Below are 15,534 nucleotides of genomic sequence, written 5' to 3'. Positions count from 1 at the left end.
GACAGAAAAGTTACTTGAAGAAGCAAGACCATCTTACGAATTTCAGAGCAAAATAATTTCACTGAACATTAAAAAACTGTGCTTTTCTATTCGGAACCAGTCCACAATACCTCGTTGAAATTACATTTTCATTTATACCTTTGTATAAAATTTGAATTGATATGCAATGATTATACTGAGAATATCGGGAAGACTGATTTAAGAAAACATCAAAGTAAAATAATATATTGAAAAATGTTTGAATCATCAACTCGATTTATGGGTATCTTTTTTTTCAAACAAAGTTTTTTTTTATTTGTTTTTTTTTTTTTTTTTTTCATTTAAAAGAGGTTTTTTGATTTTTATGATGAGTTTTACAGTTTAACTTAATAAGCACATAATAATAGAAAACTTTTATTTTTTTTATACAATTTTCTTCAGTCTTGTTTGGTGCTAAATCAAGTTAACATAGCACTAATTTTTTGCAAGTTTTGGAGCACTTGAGCACGCTCATGCAAACACAAAATGCATATCCCTACAAGCCGTTTCCATATTATGTTGATTAACACGTTTTAAATACATATGTTCCAAATCCTTTAACTGAATAATTTACAGTGTCTTAAATCATCAATTGGAAAAGTTAAACTATAATGTATTATTTGGAACGTTGAACGTGTTGATCAAGATAGTATGGTGTAGACTTTATAATTTAACTATATACCAAGACTTCAGATCTTTTAAATACAAAATGTATTGCAATAGTTAAAAGGAATGAAAAGAGGGCGTTCAGTTGAAACTATGATATAAATTAAATTTAACTGCCTAGACTGGGGGTCTTAAACCCACATTAAATCCAGAAGTCAAGTACTACCTGCATCCACTGATGTTGGGTACGATTGAGTTTGCGATCAATCGTACCGCTCCACATCCACTGTACCATTGCCACTCGGTTGGTAACTTGAACTAAAAGTTAAAACAATATTTTGAAAAACGACGATGCGTCCCAAAAAAAAAAAAAAAACAAAACTTTTATATATAGTTTCGAATGATTTTAAGCAAGATCAAATGATAAAACATATGAATTAATAACTAATTATATTCTAGGTTTCTTGTATATAAATATGTACATAATATAGTTTTACATATATTTATAGTCAATATATAATATAGGTATAAGACCAAAGAAAAAAAAAAAATAGTTAAAAAATTGACTGATACAGAGAGAAAAGTAAAGAGAGATTACGTTGCTTCATAGCTTGTTAGCAAAGCAGCATCTACTGGTTCCATACAACTTGGACACGTTAAACTACGCATTAACCAATCATCAATACAACTAACGTGATATATATGCATACATGGTAAATATCTAACGGATTCGCCAACACAAAATTCAATCATACAAATAACACATTCCCTTGACTTTTTACACCCATCGTATGATCCAATTGGGAGATGTTGTATTAGGCCAATTCGTTTGGCAATCTTGATTTGTTCTTCTTCGGTTAGATGTGATACTGGACGGCTAACCGATGGTGATGGATAGAAAACTGGTTGTAAGATTTCCTAGAAATACAAAAAACAATATTTTTTTTTTATTTCGATGTATAAAGATAACAATTTATTATCAACTTACAGAATATATCGGTAAGGGACCAATTTGATCAGATGAGGAATCACGTCCGCTTCCATTTTCGCTGCCTCGCAGTAAAGATATATCATCGGCATTTGAAATTTTTAAACAATTTCCCATTGTCGTTATTTGATTAAATAAACCTTGATCCTAGTATTTGTTTTAATGTGCAGATTATAATCAGAATTTTCAATCCTTGTGTTAGATGTACTGGCTGGGGAAAAAAATATATATATAAAAAAACACAAAAGCTTAAATTTAAAAATCTTTCCCATAGTTTCGTAAAAAAAAGTTTTCACATATTAATGAGCATTCTGATATATATTAATCTATTTTCGATACTAATTTAACCAAACTAAAACCACTCAATCGAATTTCACCGGGAGGCTTGCCGCCGATTTCTGAGATCAACCCGGCGGATTGCTAGTGTGAGTTATTATCCACTCGACATCGAGATCATAACAGAGTCGAGTTAAAGGAAGAAGATACTGGCATTATACAGCCAAACTAAATATTAAAAAGCTTTTTTAGAGTGGAATCCACGATTTACGCTAATCCGATCATCAGACTTCTTTATTCTACTTTGTATGTGGTGCTTAGTCTAGTAATTTTTCATTATATTCGAAGTAAAATAATAATTCAATTTATATACAGGGTGTCCCACAGTCACCGCCCCAAATGAAAACCATAGATTCCTGAGGTCATTTTAAGTCGAAAAATTTAAGAGGTAATTTTCTCGTTTTCGTCCCGTTTTCGAGTTACCACGGTTTTTATGATTTTTGCTCTCTTGTCCTTTAACTGGCCTTATCTTTGCCAAACAAGGTTTGATTTGAAAGATTTTTTTTATAACCAATCAAGAATTTATTACAGTTTAAGTTTGTCTCAAAACTTTTTTTTCTGCGGCCAACCGTTTCTCCACAATTTTGCATCAAATACAATTTTCTTCGTTTTTTAAGTTGTTTTTTACACTTTCATATCATTTAAGTCAAAAGAACACGTTAATGAGTATTAATTTTGTGTGCTTTTTATTAAAGACCAGTTTATTTCCATAAAAAAAAAAAGTTTTATTTCATAAAAAAGGCTACTGAAAGTAATTTAAAAAAAATAAACAAACTGAGTGAATTAAAAAAAAATAATTTTTAAATAAAAAATTAATTTAAATGAATTATAAACTTTTTCTGAGCTATTGTGGTTAAGAAAAGAACTAATAGATAAAGCTCAGAAAAAGTTTTAATTCATTTAAATTAATTTTGTATTTAAAAATTATTTTTTTTTAATTCACTCAGTTTGTTTATTTTTTTTAAATTACTTTCAGTAGCCTTTTTTATGAAATAAAACTTATTTTTTTTTTATGGAAATAAACTGGTCTTTAATAAAAAGCACAAAAAATTAATACTCATTAACGTGTTTTTTTGACTTAAATGATATGAAAGTGTAAAAAACAACTTAAAAAACGAAGAAAATTGTATTTGATGCAAAATTGTGGAGAAACGGTTGTTCGCAGAAAAAAAAGTTTTGAGACAAACTTAAACTGCAATAAATTCTTGATTAGTTGCAAAAAAAATCTTTTTAATCAAACGTAGTTTGGCAAAGATAAGGCCAGTTAAAGGACAAGAGAGCAAAAATCATAAAAACCGTGGTAACTCGAAAACGGGAGAAAAACGAGAAAATTACCTCTTAAGTTTTTCGACTTAAAATGACCTCAGGAATCTATGGTTTTCATTTGGGGCGGTGACTGTGGGACACCCTGTATACATATCACAAGAACTTCACACCAAGAGCGTGAATATATTGAACGAACCTCGTATAAATTTCTGGTCATGAAACAATGTTAATAAAAATTGAGTATGAAAAATAATAAACATTTAAAGTGAAAAAAATATAATCATACTGAAGTAAAACAAGAGATCATTTGCCGTTGAGATAGTATAGATTTTATTACCCAATGATAATTTTTTACTTTGGAGCCGATTTTCTTCGATAAATGTTTTATAAAATTCTTATGAGAAAAACAATAATGAACAAAAAAGTTTTTTACAAGTTTGCCAGAAAACCCATAGATTTTATGATATTTAAGAAAACCTGCACCAGGTAAAATCTTTGTTTGAAATTTTCTTCCGGTTTGCTTTCGGTTGGCTTTCACGTGAACAAGATTCCAAACCGGGAAAATTAATTTTCACTTTTTCCTTATTCTGAGTCCTGGGGCCAAATTCCGCAAGAGTAAGTTCCTCTGTGTACACGAAAAAAAGTGTAAAGGGCATTGCGAACAAGGCAGAGGTAAAACTCACACAGAAAAACTCACTCTTGCGGAATTTGGCCCCTGGGCGAAAAATTGTTCACGTTCGGAAAACTCCACGTCTTTTGAACTTTTTTTCGGTAATATGCAAGGTAGTCAACAGCTCGTTTCTTACTTAAATTTTGGTGTCACATAAGAAACTAGTCGAACAAACATTTTTCGGATGGAACAATTTTCAATGGGATCTCAGGATAGGGCGAGCTGATACTTTGTTCAAATGACCAAATGGAATAAAAAGTGAACAAGTGAATATAAAATGAGTAATTTTGGTATAAATGACTAGACCTCGGAATTTGCATATTTTTAAAGGATTAAGATAGGTAAATTCTGATGACACCAAAATAGAATAGATTCATAGAAAATAAAGTTGAAAGCGATACGCATATTTAATTTTTTTTTTTTGCATATTTGCATGAATTGCATATGCATAATATATGCAAAATATATGCCAAAAATATAGAAAATATGCAAAAATTTCCTATGTTAAACAAATCAAAAAATTATATTATAGTGATTCAGAAGATATAATACATATTCAAATTTTATTAATTTTTACCAAATGAATAAATAATTGTACCAATAAGTGTTCAAAATAATTTGTGTGACAATACACAACCATTATTTTCCTTAATTCCTTGTCTTCAAAAACATCAAGTTAGCACAGCAAACTGAGCAGAATATACATTTTGTTAGTGCATCATTTAGCGCTAATTGAGTGCTGATTTAAGGTTAGCAGAACAATTTCCAGAAAATGCCCAAAACTCTACATAAGAAAATAGTTTTCGTTATTTTGGAAAAAAAATATTTGAAAGTTATTTTGAATTATTAAATCCGTTAGTAATTTTAATTTACTACCCCGATTTTCTACGAATTAACCAGTAAATAGAAATCTCAGAAAATGGTGTAGGAACTTTATTTAAATTATTCTAGACTTTTTTTTGTTGAAAATTTTGATATTTTTGTGAAAAAAAAATTCAAGTTACCAGAATATTTGTTCTGTAAGGAAATAGGAAAACTCTTTTTTATTAGAAAATTCGTCAGAAAATGGGGTGCTTACTTAAAATTAATGCAATAATGTAGTATTCAAAATAATTTCCAAAAAATGTTTTTTTTAAATTGAATTGAAAACTATTATTCTAAAAACTATTTTTATACTAACATTAAAAGACATTTTCTTGTTATTGTTAAATGGTTGAGCACTTAATTTAACTTTGGGATACTTATCTAACTGTTAATTTGACTAAAAGATGGAATAACAAAACTTATTTTCTACTCCCTTTGCTCTGCTTACTTGAGGGACATGCAGATAAGATTCTTTCAACGTCACAGTAAGTTAAAGTAACTGTATATTTATATTTAATAACTTAAAATGCAAACAAAAAAAAAATCCGCTTTTTAAATGGGAACTTCAGCCTTATTTTAAAAGAAATACATATTGTCACATGATTAATTTTATCAACATTTTTGTATAGTTTAATATTTTTATTTGTGACAGGTTAGAGCCCAGACGCAAATCTTCAGCATTGAGTGTATTTTCTATAAACAACGTGTTAGCATTTGGCTTAAATAAGAACTTATTTTATAAAAATCAATTTTTCGATAAAATTTTGCATATTATATTTAGCATATTTTCGATATGCATTAAAATTTGTTAAATACAAAGTTTGGTATCAATATGATGTAAAATAAAAAAGTATGCAAAATCCGAGGTCTATAAATGACCATTGTGGTAACCGTGGCTCGGAGTGTCCAACATACAAAAATTTTCAAGACCGTTGTTTATCATTTCTTACTAAGTTTAGGGTGCTGATTCCGAAAACGACATTAGTTTTTTTCTAGCAGCTCTAGTTTTTAAATTATTCATACATGAAAAGGCAAATAAATTCATACATTTTTTTTGTATTTTTATTTTACTTACTGAACCGAAATACAATACATTCCAAATAAATTTTTCCAGTTAAACTTTGAAAACGCTTGTAATAATTAAATCTAAAAAAAAAAAATAGAATGAAATCACCCCCAAAATAGGAAAATTGGAAATACCTTTCCAAAAAAAAAACTAGAGCTCCTAGAAAGCAACAAGTGTGATTTTTAGGCTAAGTGAACCCAAATGCATTAGGTTCGGCAAAATGTTAACAAACACTTAAAATAAGCATAACATTAAAATTAGTACGAAATTACCCACAAAATGTGAAAAATATGTTTAGGTTTACTGACCCTAATTACATTATGTTTAATACAAATTTTTCTGGAAAATTCTAATAAACGCTCAAAATAAGGAAAACTTAAAAATTAGTATGAATATAACCCAAATATGAAAAACTTAAATATTTCAAAAAATAGAGCTCCTAGAAATAAATGAATGTGATTTTTAGGTTTTCTGGAAAATTCTAATAAACGCTCAAAATAAGAAAAACTGAAAAATTAGTATGAATATTATCCAAATATGAAAAATAAAATATTTCAAAAACTAGAGCAGCTAGAAAAAAATCAATATGATTTTTGAGGTTACTGAACTCAATTCTATAAAATTAGATATAAATCTTTTTGGAAAATTTTAAAAAGTTGAAAATCGTTGACCAGTGTTATTTGTTACATTTAAATTAAATAATCAACTTCTTAGTTTTACAACCACATAGTATGAAGATAAAATAACAATTTGCATGTCATATTGTGAATAATTCTAAATAGAAATCATTGTTCACCTGTGGTGCTTTCTTTTATTCGACAATGTTAACTATTGTTAACAATAGTTAACTTTCATCGTTCCTAAATGAGAAAAAAGTTACAAAGTGTAACATCGTGACGTCACAACATCGTTCCTAAATCCAGTGTTGAAGTGTCAAATAGTTACATTTTGTTACTTTTTCCAACTCAGCTCCTGGACTTGAGTTTCAATGTTAATCTGTCAAACACAACTAAATGGGGAAGAGAGGGGATGATGTGAGAAGAGAATTTCGATTGTTTCCATATTTGAAATTATTGAATGCATATTTTTGTTTCAATTTGCTAAGAATTCAATTAAAAAGAATTATTTCAGTACCAAATTAATTCTTTCTTGTTTATTCATTCATAAAATTAATCTCAAAAAATTTTGTTTTGACAGATCAACAAAATGTAACATTAGTCGTTCCTAAATCAAAGTTGACATTTTGTAACAAAATCTAACAAAAACAAATACAACGATTTTTTTGACATAACAACAATAGTTAACTTTATTCAATAAAAGAACAGACCACTGATGTTGTCCATATAGATGGACGAAACGTTGTGACAAAAAGGAAATATTAATTTCATTTCAACTGAAACCCATTCAACAAAAGCTTATAGAATTACAACAAAGGTCACCAATATCAAAAGATGTAAACACAATAAAAAAAAAAACAAACATTTGATAACTCTTGCGGACCTCAAGAGTGATTTGGGGCCGTAACCAGCGTTACCACTTGCAGAAAAAAGTCGAAGTAGATTTAAAGAAAAAATGGAAGTAGATTGAGAAAAATCGAAGCAGATTTTAAAATTTCCTTTTTTAAATTTATTTAAGTTAAATAATTTATAATTAGTAAAAACAACTAAAACAAAAAATTTTAATTCATTCAAACTCCATATTTTCGGTATGAATGAACAATTTTTAACCAAATATTTGGTTTTCTGAGAAAAAAAAAGAAGTAGATTTGGCTTAAATTTTGGTAATTTGAAGTAGATTGGAACAGAGATTTTAAAATGAAGTAGATTTCGATATTTTTGTGATGGTGCGAAGTAGGAAGTAGTTTTTAATTTTTTTTTTTGAAAAAAAAGAAGTAGATCTACTTCAATTGAAGTAAAGTGGTACCACTGGCCGTAACCCATCAGACCAATCGTCACGTGAGTTCTTATTTGTCCTACAGACCATTTTTGCCGAAAATGAGTTATAGATGCCATCTTATATTTTCGACCACGCTCTTTCGATTGCTGCAATCAGAATCGTCCTATCTCTTTTAGTTTTCGAGATAAAAAAAAAATGATTTTGTCCTATAGACCAAGTTTTTTCGACGAATTTTATGCTTATTTGTCCTATATACGTTTTTGTTTGCAGTAGGACAAATACTGGATTTATAATTATGCAAAGTTTGTGCTTAAATGTCCTATATCCAATGAAGCTATATTTTCACACAAAATGACTAAAGTCCCCATAATAGCTCCTCTTAGAAAGAGGCGAAATACTCAAATTTTGAAGTCATTGCATTGCCAAAAGTATCGTTGCTCAATGCTAAGGTAACCATCTCTAATGAAAAAAGAAGTACATCATCCATGTCGTCCCGTTTCTGCGTAAACCACGTATCTACGAAGCAAATTTTGTTCAGTTCTTAAAAAAAATATATACATTTTTCTTGAAATTAAAAATATGTTTAAAAAATCAAGTTATGTTTAAGGCATATAAATTTAGTTGTGTCTAAACTAAAACCCTTGTATAATATTTTTGTTTATTTTTTTAAACTCAAATAAAGAATGCATTGAGTTTCGATTTCAATAAAAATTTTTGGTTCCTATTTTTTCTGTTTTTGTTTCCTATATCCAATACAAATTCCAATGGAGAATACATTTTTAGCTTTTGTTTTTCATGTGTCTGTAACTGTATGGACAGGTGTCCTATGTCCATTTTACTACTTTTTTTAAAAACTCAATTAAATCAATATTGAAAAACAAAAAATTGCAGATTGCTTTATGTATGGTTGGGGAAATATCTAATCCTTAAAAAAACATACAAATCATTGTGATTAGGGTCAAAAAAATAAGTAAACCACCACTTTGAAGTTTAAAAACGCTCTCCTGAAAAGTTAAGTTTTTGGTTTATAGGACAAATAAGAACTCACGTGACGCAATGTCCTCAGAAGCAGTGGCGTAGATAGGGGGGGGATCAGGGGGATATATCCCCCCTATTGGGATCGATAATTGTTTAACATAAACAGTCATGAACAAATAAGTTAAAGAAACGCACTCCGAAATTTAGTTCCTAGGTTCCTACTTGAATTAAGTCTAGTTAGTACTCACAGGACCTGAATCTGTCGCGATAGATATCAAAATATCAAGCTATTTCCGTTTGTGTTCGAGACTCTTGACCAAATAAGATCATTGGAAAGTGACGCAAAGAACTTAAAAAACGCTATGGATTTCGAGTTCTTGACTATAGCTTAAAGGTTTTAAGAATGGTTTACCAACTCTCGTTGCGATTAAGTCGTGAGTTTTAAAGAGTGAATTTAGACTAGGTCCAAGCTATGGATATCGCCAAAGATTAAAGCGATCAACTTAAAATTAAACGGGCAGAAGACGATTCACTTTCGAAAGTGTTTGAAGATGCGAAAAAATAGCTGACATTGGCGATAACTAACTTACTTCCTCAGGGTGACCCGCGCCGCCGTAAGGCGGCTACAATCCGCTGTGGATTTGGGCAACCAACAAGCTTCGCCAGCTAGCTCTACATTGGCGATAAAAATAAGAGAATAGTTAAGCGACAAAAGAATTGTTCGAACCTTTCGGTTTAAAGTACAGATAAGAATATTTTCGTAAAACTGTTTTCAATCCCTTTCTCGATTCCTATGTAATAGGCCTTGGAGAAAAATGTACAAACCATGAAAACATATATACTAGAAGGGTTTTCGGTTCTTTCCAAGAATTCTTCGTCTGAAATAGACAAAGCAGCTAAACAAATTAATGAAACTGTTGAGTTTTACCAAACATTTGGCTGCATGACCATCTTCTATTCTTGCACAGAGAAAACTAGACCACAAAAAATAGAACAATTAGATTTTCTTATAGTTTTCATCCAAGAAAAAAATATTATTTAAGCAATCGGGTTTTCCTAATTGTTTTTAAATATGCACTTGTAGGGTTTTTCCAAGAAAAAAAAATACAATCATGTCGGCGATCGAACTGAAGACTTCAACTCTCTATCTTGCCACCTATTTCAACTCACTATAGAAAAATTGGTCACAATTTTTGTTCTAGTGGCAAGTTGATAAAAATATGAAATTTTTACTAAATTTTTTAAAAGATTATTTCTCCATGAACATAATAATAAATCTCTGTGGAAAAACCTTATAAATTCGTGATTTTAATAAGATTTCTTCGTAAAACAGTTCAATAAGAAAATATGTTAGTTTTTAGGTGGTCATATTATTCTCTGTGTTAAAAACTCGGTAAAGATATTTGATCAGAAGGAATAATACTTCCTCTAAGAACTCATTGGAAGCGCTCGATAGCTCCCCCGAAGAAAGCTTTCCCAATATACATAATATTTTATTAAAGATATTAGCTACACTGCTGGCTTTAACGTCAACTACCGAAAGAACTTTCTCCAGTTTAAAGATAATACAAATAATACAAAGAAGCATTAAAACAAATAGAAAATAGAAGGTTTTCTTTGGCAATTCAAGAATCGCTCTCCACAAAACAAAGAACAAATACGATATTCTACTTGCTTTGGCCATTTTTGAATCTGTCGAGATGAATATGGCGAAAATGTTGCAATTAAAGGGCAAGAATAGCAAGATTCTAAAGAAAAGAAGAACTTCAATGCAGTATACTACTTTTACTTAATTTAATAAACCGTGTGACAACAAAACTTTTCTACTGTTGACCTCTACAAATCTTACAATTTGATTATGATTTAATGAACGTGATTGTTATTTAAGAGACTTGGCAGAAATATAAATAAATAAATAATTTGATGTCGATCATCATCATCGTCGCCATCGTCGCCGCGGCAATGGAGATGATACAAATTATTATATTTTGTTTTTTTTTGTTCGTCATCACCACGGTTGTGAAGAGTATTGCACACCGGCAGCAGTCGGCACCCCACGACGATGATGAGATGATTGATGTAAGTACAAAAATAGAGAAAGAAAAAAAATAAAGGAGACGATTCAAATTATTATAGGAGGATGGACAAGAAGAAGATAATAAATTAATTCTTTTATTTGAAGTAAAAAACGAAAAATAAAAAAGACTATTTAATAATAACTTTTAACTTACCCCTGCCTTCTTCTGCTTTATGATGATGAACGGTCACGGTATTGTTAACGTTAACGGTAACTGGGATTCAAGGTACAAAGCTTCGGAGAGGAAATTATAAGGAACACTTTGCAACAACAGAAGCAATAGCAGTCGAGCAAATTATTGCAATTTGCAATCCCAATTTTAATCAAAGTTTGTTGGTATTGTTTTTGTTTGTTGTCGCGGCGGTCTCAATTGCAATCGCAGCAATCACAGTTGTGTGTTTGTCTTCTTCAAAACACCAAATGGATATGGAATATTCCTTTTTCCCTTTGTCGCTGCCAATCATATGAAATGTCATCTGTTCGCTGACGAAATGTTTGTATGTTATTTTTTTTCTTTCTTTCTCGTTAGAGCAACAAATAAAAGCAAGTAATAAAAAAAAAAATAATTCAAATTGAGATTCTTTACCAAGTTTTTTTTTTTATTTTTATTATTTTTCTTGTTTTGATTTTATTTACACTCTCTTTGTTCTCGGTGTTATTTCTTATTCTCACTTCAATTTAATTAACAATTATTTCTAATTGGAAATGTGCAACACTGAAGCTGAGACTGTCGTTGAAAGAAAATTGCCATTTCTTTTCTGTTCATTTGTTTTTTTTTCTTTTTTCGTTTTTTTTTTTTTTCTTCTGTTTAAATGCGACGAAGATCGTCCCGTCTCCTCTGTCTTCTTTGGATGTTATTCTTTTGTTTTTCAACCCTTAATTGGTTAATATTTTGTATATAATTTAAAATAGTTTTTTTTGTTTGAAATTGCCACTTTTATTTATGATTTTTTTCATTTATTTTATTTTAATGGCGAAATAAATTTTGAATTATTATTTTCTTTCTTTAGTTCTCTCCGTCATCTTTAAATTTTTCTGAAGTTTATTTAGAAAAAAAAAAAAAATAATAGACAGCAGCTGACATGTAAAAGTGATGCCAAAAGTTGTTTTTTTGTTGTATTTTAGTACTTTTTTTTTTGAGAATCTACTACTGTATTATGATTGGGTGCGTTCACATCACTTATATTAAGGTATTCGAATACCTTTGTCTTGTAATCAATTGTTTAATCACAGCTGATTGTAAATATGGTGTTGAGAAGTAAAAAAAAAATCCAAAGTTAAGCCTGGTACGCTGCTCGCGCTAAATTTTAACTCCCATACAAATTATCGAAAATTTTTAGCCGAGATAAAATGGATCCCATACAAGTTATCGATAACTTGTATGGGAATTTTATCTCAGCTAAAATTTAGCGCGAGCAGCGTACCAGGCTTTATCCTTAAAATTTCTTGATACTAATGTATATGAATGGAACTTTGCTGAACAGAGATAATTCTTGGTCACAAACGTATCGTATACTGAGGTTTTTTGGATAGTCTAAACCTATACGTACATGAACGCATCAATTGAGTGCGTTCACAGTGGTGGCGGCCATTGTTTTAAGACGGTAGCATTTTAGCTCCCATACAAGTTATCGATAAAATGCTCAGATAAATTTAAATGGGAGCTAAAATCTATCTCGAACTGCGTACCAGGCTTTAGCTGGGATAATTTTTTTTTCGATAATTTGTATGGGAGCTAAAAATTCGGAGATAAAATACCCATACAAGTTATCGATAATTTGTATGGGACTCATTTTGGTTCGGCTAAAAATTTCGATAATTTGTATGGGAGCTAAAATTAATCTCGAACTGCTTATCCGGCTTAAGCCTGGAACGCAGTTCCGAGCTTTATCTAGTTGGACTAAAATTAAGTTCGATCTGCGTACCAGCCGTTAATGCTAAATATTTTTATTTGCAATTAAAATTTTATTTTCAAGCAAATATTTTTCAGTTCCAATAACATTTTTTGTTAAAGCCTGGTACGCTGCTCGCGCTAAATTTTAGCTCCCATACAAATTATCGAAGATTTTTAGCCGAGATAAAATGGATCCCATACAAGTTATCGATAACTTGTATGGGAATTTTATCTCAGCTAAAATTTAGCGCGAGCAGCGTACCAGGCTTAATGCAAAATATTTTTAGTTGCAATAAATATTTTTTTCAACTTATATTTGTTTCAGTTGCAATACACATTTTTTTACTTGTGATATATGTATAGGGCAAGTTTAGAATTTGTAAAAAAAAACCAACTCGAGATAACAATAGCCGTGTTTTATTGGTAACTCAGTACTTAGCTCAGTAAAATTTTATACGGTAAAAAACAACAAATGATTGCTAAGGATAAACAAAAGTTTTTTATTTGTTGGTTTACAGAGAAATTTTTTTTTCTAAACTTATACATTTTTGGCCCTTCAACTATAAGGCCTGGTACGCTGCTCGCGCTAAATTTTAGCCGAGATAAAATTCTCATACAAGTTATCGATAATTTGTATGGTATCCATTTTAGCTCGGCTAAAAATTTTCGATAATTTGTATGGAAGCTAAAATTTAGCGCGAACTGCGTACCAGGCTTAAAGGATTATAAAAAATTAACAAAAGGAATAATTTCTTGTTGTTTACAGCATTAAATGTTTACTCAGTAAAATACTGAGTACCAATAAAACACGGACAATGAGACCTGACATTACGATGATGGAGAATTGGGAATGCTAAAAAAGTATAGGTCTCGCAATTCTTTCTGCTTGTCTATTTGTCAGTCTGCCTGTCTCTATCTGGAGCAGCAGCCTGAAATACCGAAGCGACTAGGCAATTAGGCCTGATACGCAGATCGAACTAAATTTTAGCTCCCATACAAATTATCGAAAAATGTTATCTGAGCTAAAATGGATCCCATACAAATTATCGATAGCTTGTATGGGAATGTTATCTCGGCTAAAATTTAGTGCGAACAGCGTACCAGGCTAAACCATTTAGCCAATTTCAAAGAAAATTTAAACACAAGAGCATTTGAGTAGCCGTACTATTAAAATGTCAGTTTTGGATTAAAAAAAAAAATCTAAATTTTTTTGGAAAAATTAATTTTTTGAAAACGGGTCGATATTTTTTTTTTAAATTTTGTTTTTATGTGGTCGAATAGTGATTTCTTCAGAATATACTAATATTTTTTTTTTAAAGACTTTTGAATTTTTTTGTTAAAAAAAAACTAATTTAAAAAAAAAACGGTTCCGAAAATTTTCAAAAAAAAAATTTCCAAAAACTCTACAAGAAATTAAATGGCGTACTCAACGAGATGTTAACCATTTTTGGTCATTTTAAAAACATTTTTACATTTTATATAAGATTAATAAATAAAATAAATTAAATTTTTTTTTTTGTTGATGCTTTAAAAAACTTTATAACATTTTAAGCAACTTTCAACATAACAGCAAGTACGTGCGACCCAGTAGTGCATTTTATTTAAATTTGTAATGGAAAACAAATGCCTTAAAAAATGATTTTTTACAACCCGGATTCCTTTATTTTTTTTAAACGCAAAACAGACCCCCCATCAATTTAATGTCGTTTTCTATTTGCTTTTTAGATTTTTGTGTAAAAATCTCAGATTTTCCACTGCAAATAGAATATGAAATCTAGTTTTGTAAGTGTGTACGAAATCTGTGGGTATAAATCAACAACAAATGTTCAGACAAATGTCAAACAGAAAAGTGTGTGTGAAAGTGCTTGTGCTTGTATGCGTGAATTTTGATAAAAATCCAGATTCATTTTTTTGTATCTCAAGCCGCAAATAGATCATGAAATCTGAAATTTTTCCACTTTTTCCCCTCTTCACCCCCTCTTTCAGCTGTCAGATTTACAAATCTGATAGAAAACGACATAAGTCTTGCCCCGGAGCCCTGCAGCTAAACGTACGCCTCTGGTGCGGGGTCGAAAAAACTCAAAAAATGAACTTTGAAGTGTGTGAACCTTTTGCCTTGACAGGATGTCACTAGGCAACCCATGTTTAAATTGTTTCTTTAGGCAATACTTTAGTTAGGATCTTAGACTATATTGGGCTTCTTGGCTAATTCTAACTTCAAAAAGTAAATTCTACTTTTAAAAGGTTGAAAACAACAATAATGACAGAAATATTGTTGTTTTTCTTGATGCCTAATATGAAACTGGTTATCTAATGTCGTTTCCATTTGCTTTCGAGATTATCGAATAAAAACCCTAGATTTTTCCTGGAAGAGGAAATCGATTTATGTAATTATACACTAAATCTCAATTCATACAAAAAAGCCTTTTCAAAAAACAAAAACGTTCAAACATTAACACCTGAGCAATTTCACTGAGATTAAAAACAAAAAAAAAAAACAAACTTAAACAATATGAAAATTCGAAACATATTACATTTGATATGTAATAATAACAAAAGTTCTGTTCAACGATGAAGTAGTTTGATTAGAATAGGAGTGGACAGAACTAGTTTCTTGAAAAATGTCATAACACATTTGACTGTTCTCACGAAAAATGTTCTAACCTGTTCTGACTTAAAAGCAAGAACAGAAAATCTTGTTATAAACTATTTCAGACAGCTTTATTAACAGCAAACTAGAACAGTCCAGAATATAAAAACCTCAATAAACAGCAAAAGGCTGTACTTTTCTGTTCGAAACAGTCCAGAACAAACTCGCCGAAATCACATAATATGTAATCCTATTTTTTACTATTTTTAATGACACAAATAAATG

The 15,534-nt window shown here is 30.1% G+C and overlaps 1 protein-coding gene across 1 annotated transcript; it reads right to left on the bottom strand.

Annotated features, from left to right (window-relative positions):
• Positions 1–1,055: 1,055 nt before the first annotated feature.
• LOC129920567 (RING finger protein 11) lies at positions 1,056–11,803 on the bottom strand. The gene is made up of 3 exons (XM_056001915.1): positions 10,920–11,803; positions 1,613–1,823; positions 1,056–1,542 (listed from the first exon to the last, which is right to left on the bottom strand). Exons 2-3 carry the CDS (start codon positions 1,727–1,729, stop codon positions 1,219–1,221), a joined length of 441 nt encoding a protein of 146 aa, XP_055857890.1. The 5' UTR covers positions 1,730–1,823; positions 10,920–11,803; the 3' UTR covers positions 1,056–1,218.
• Between the last annotated feature and the right edge of the window lie 3,731 nt (positions 11,804–15,534).

Source organism: Episyrphus balteatus, chromosome X (assembly GCF_945859705.1).
Source record: "Episyrphus balteatus chromosome X, idEpiBalt1.1, whole genome shotgun sequence".
Taxonomy (NCBI): domain Eukaryota; kingdom Metazoa; phylum Arthropoda; class Insecta; order Diptera; family Syrphidae; genus Episyrphus; species Episyrphus balteatus.
Note: the sequence above shows the minus strand (reverse complement) of the source record. Positions and strands in the feature narration are given on the sequence as shown.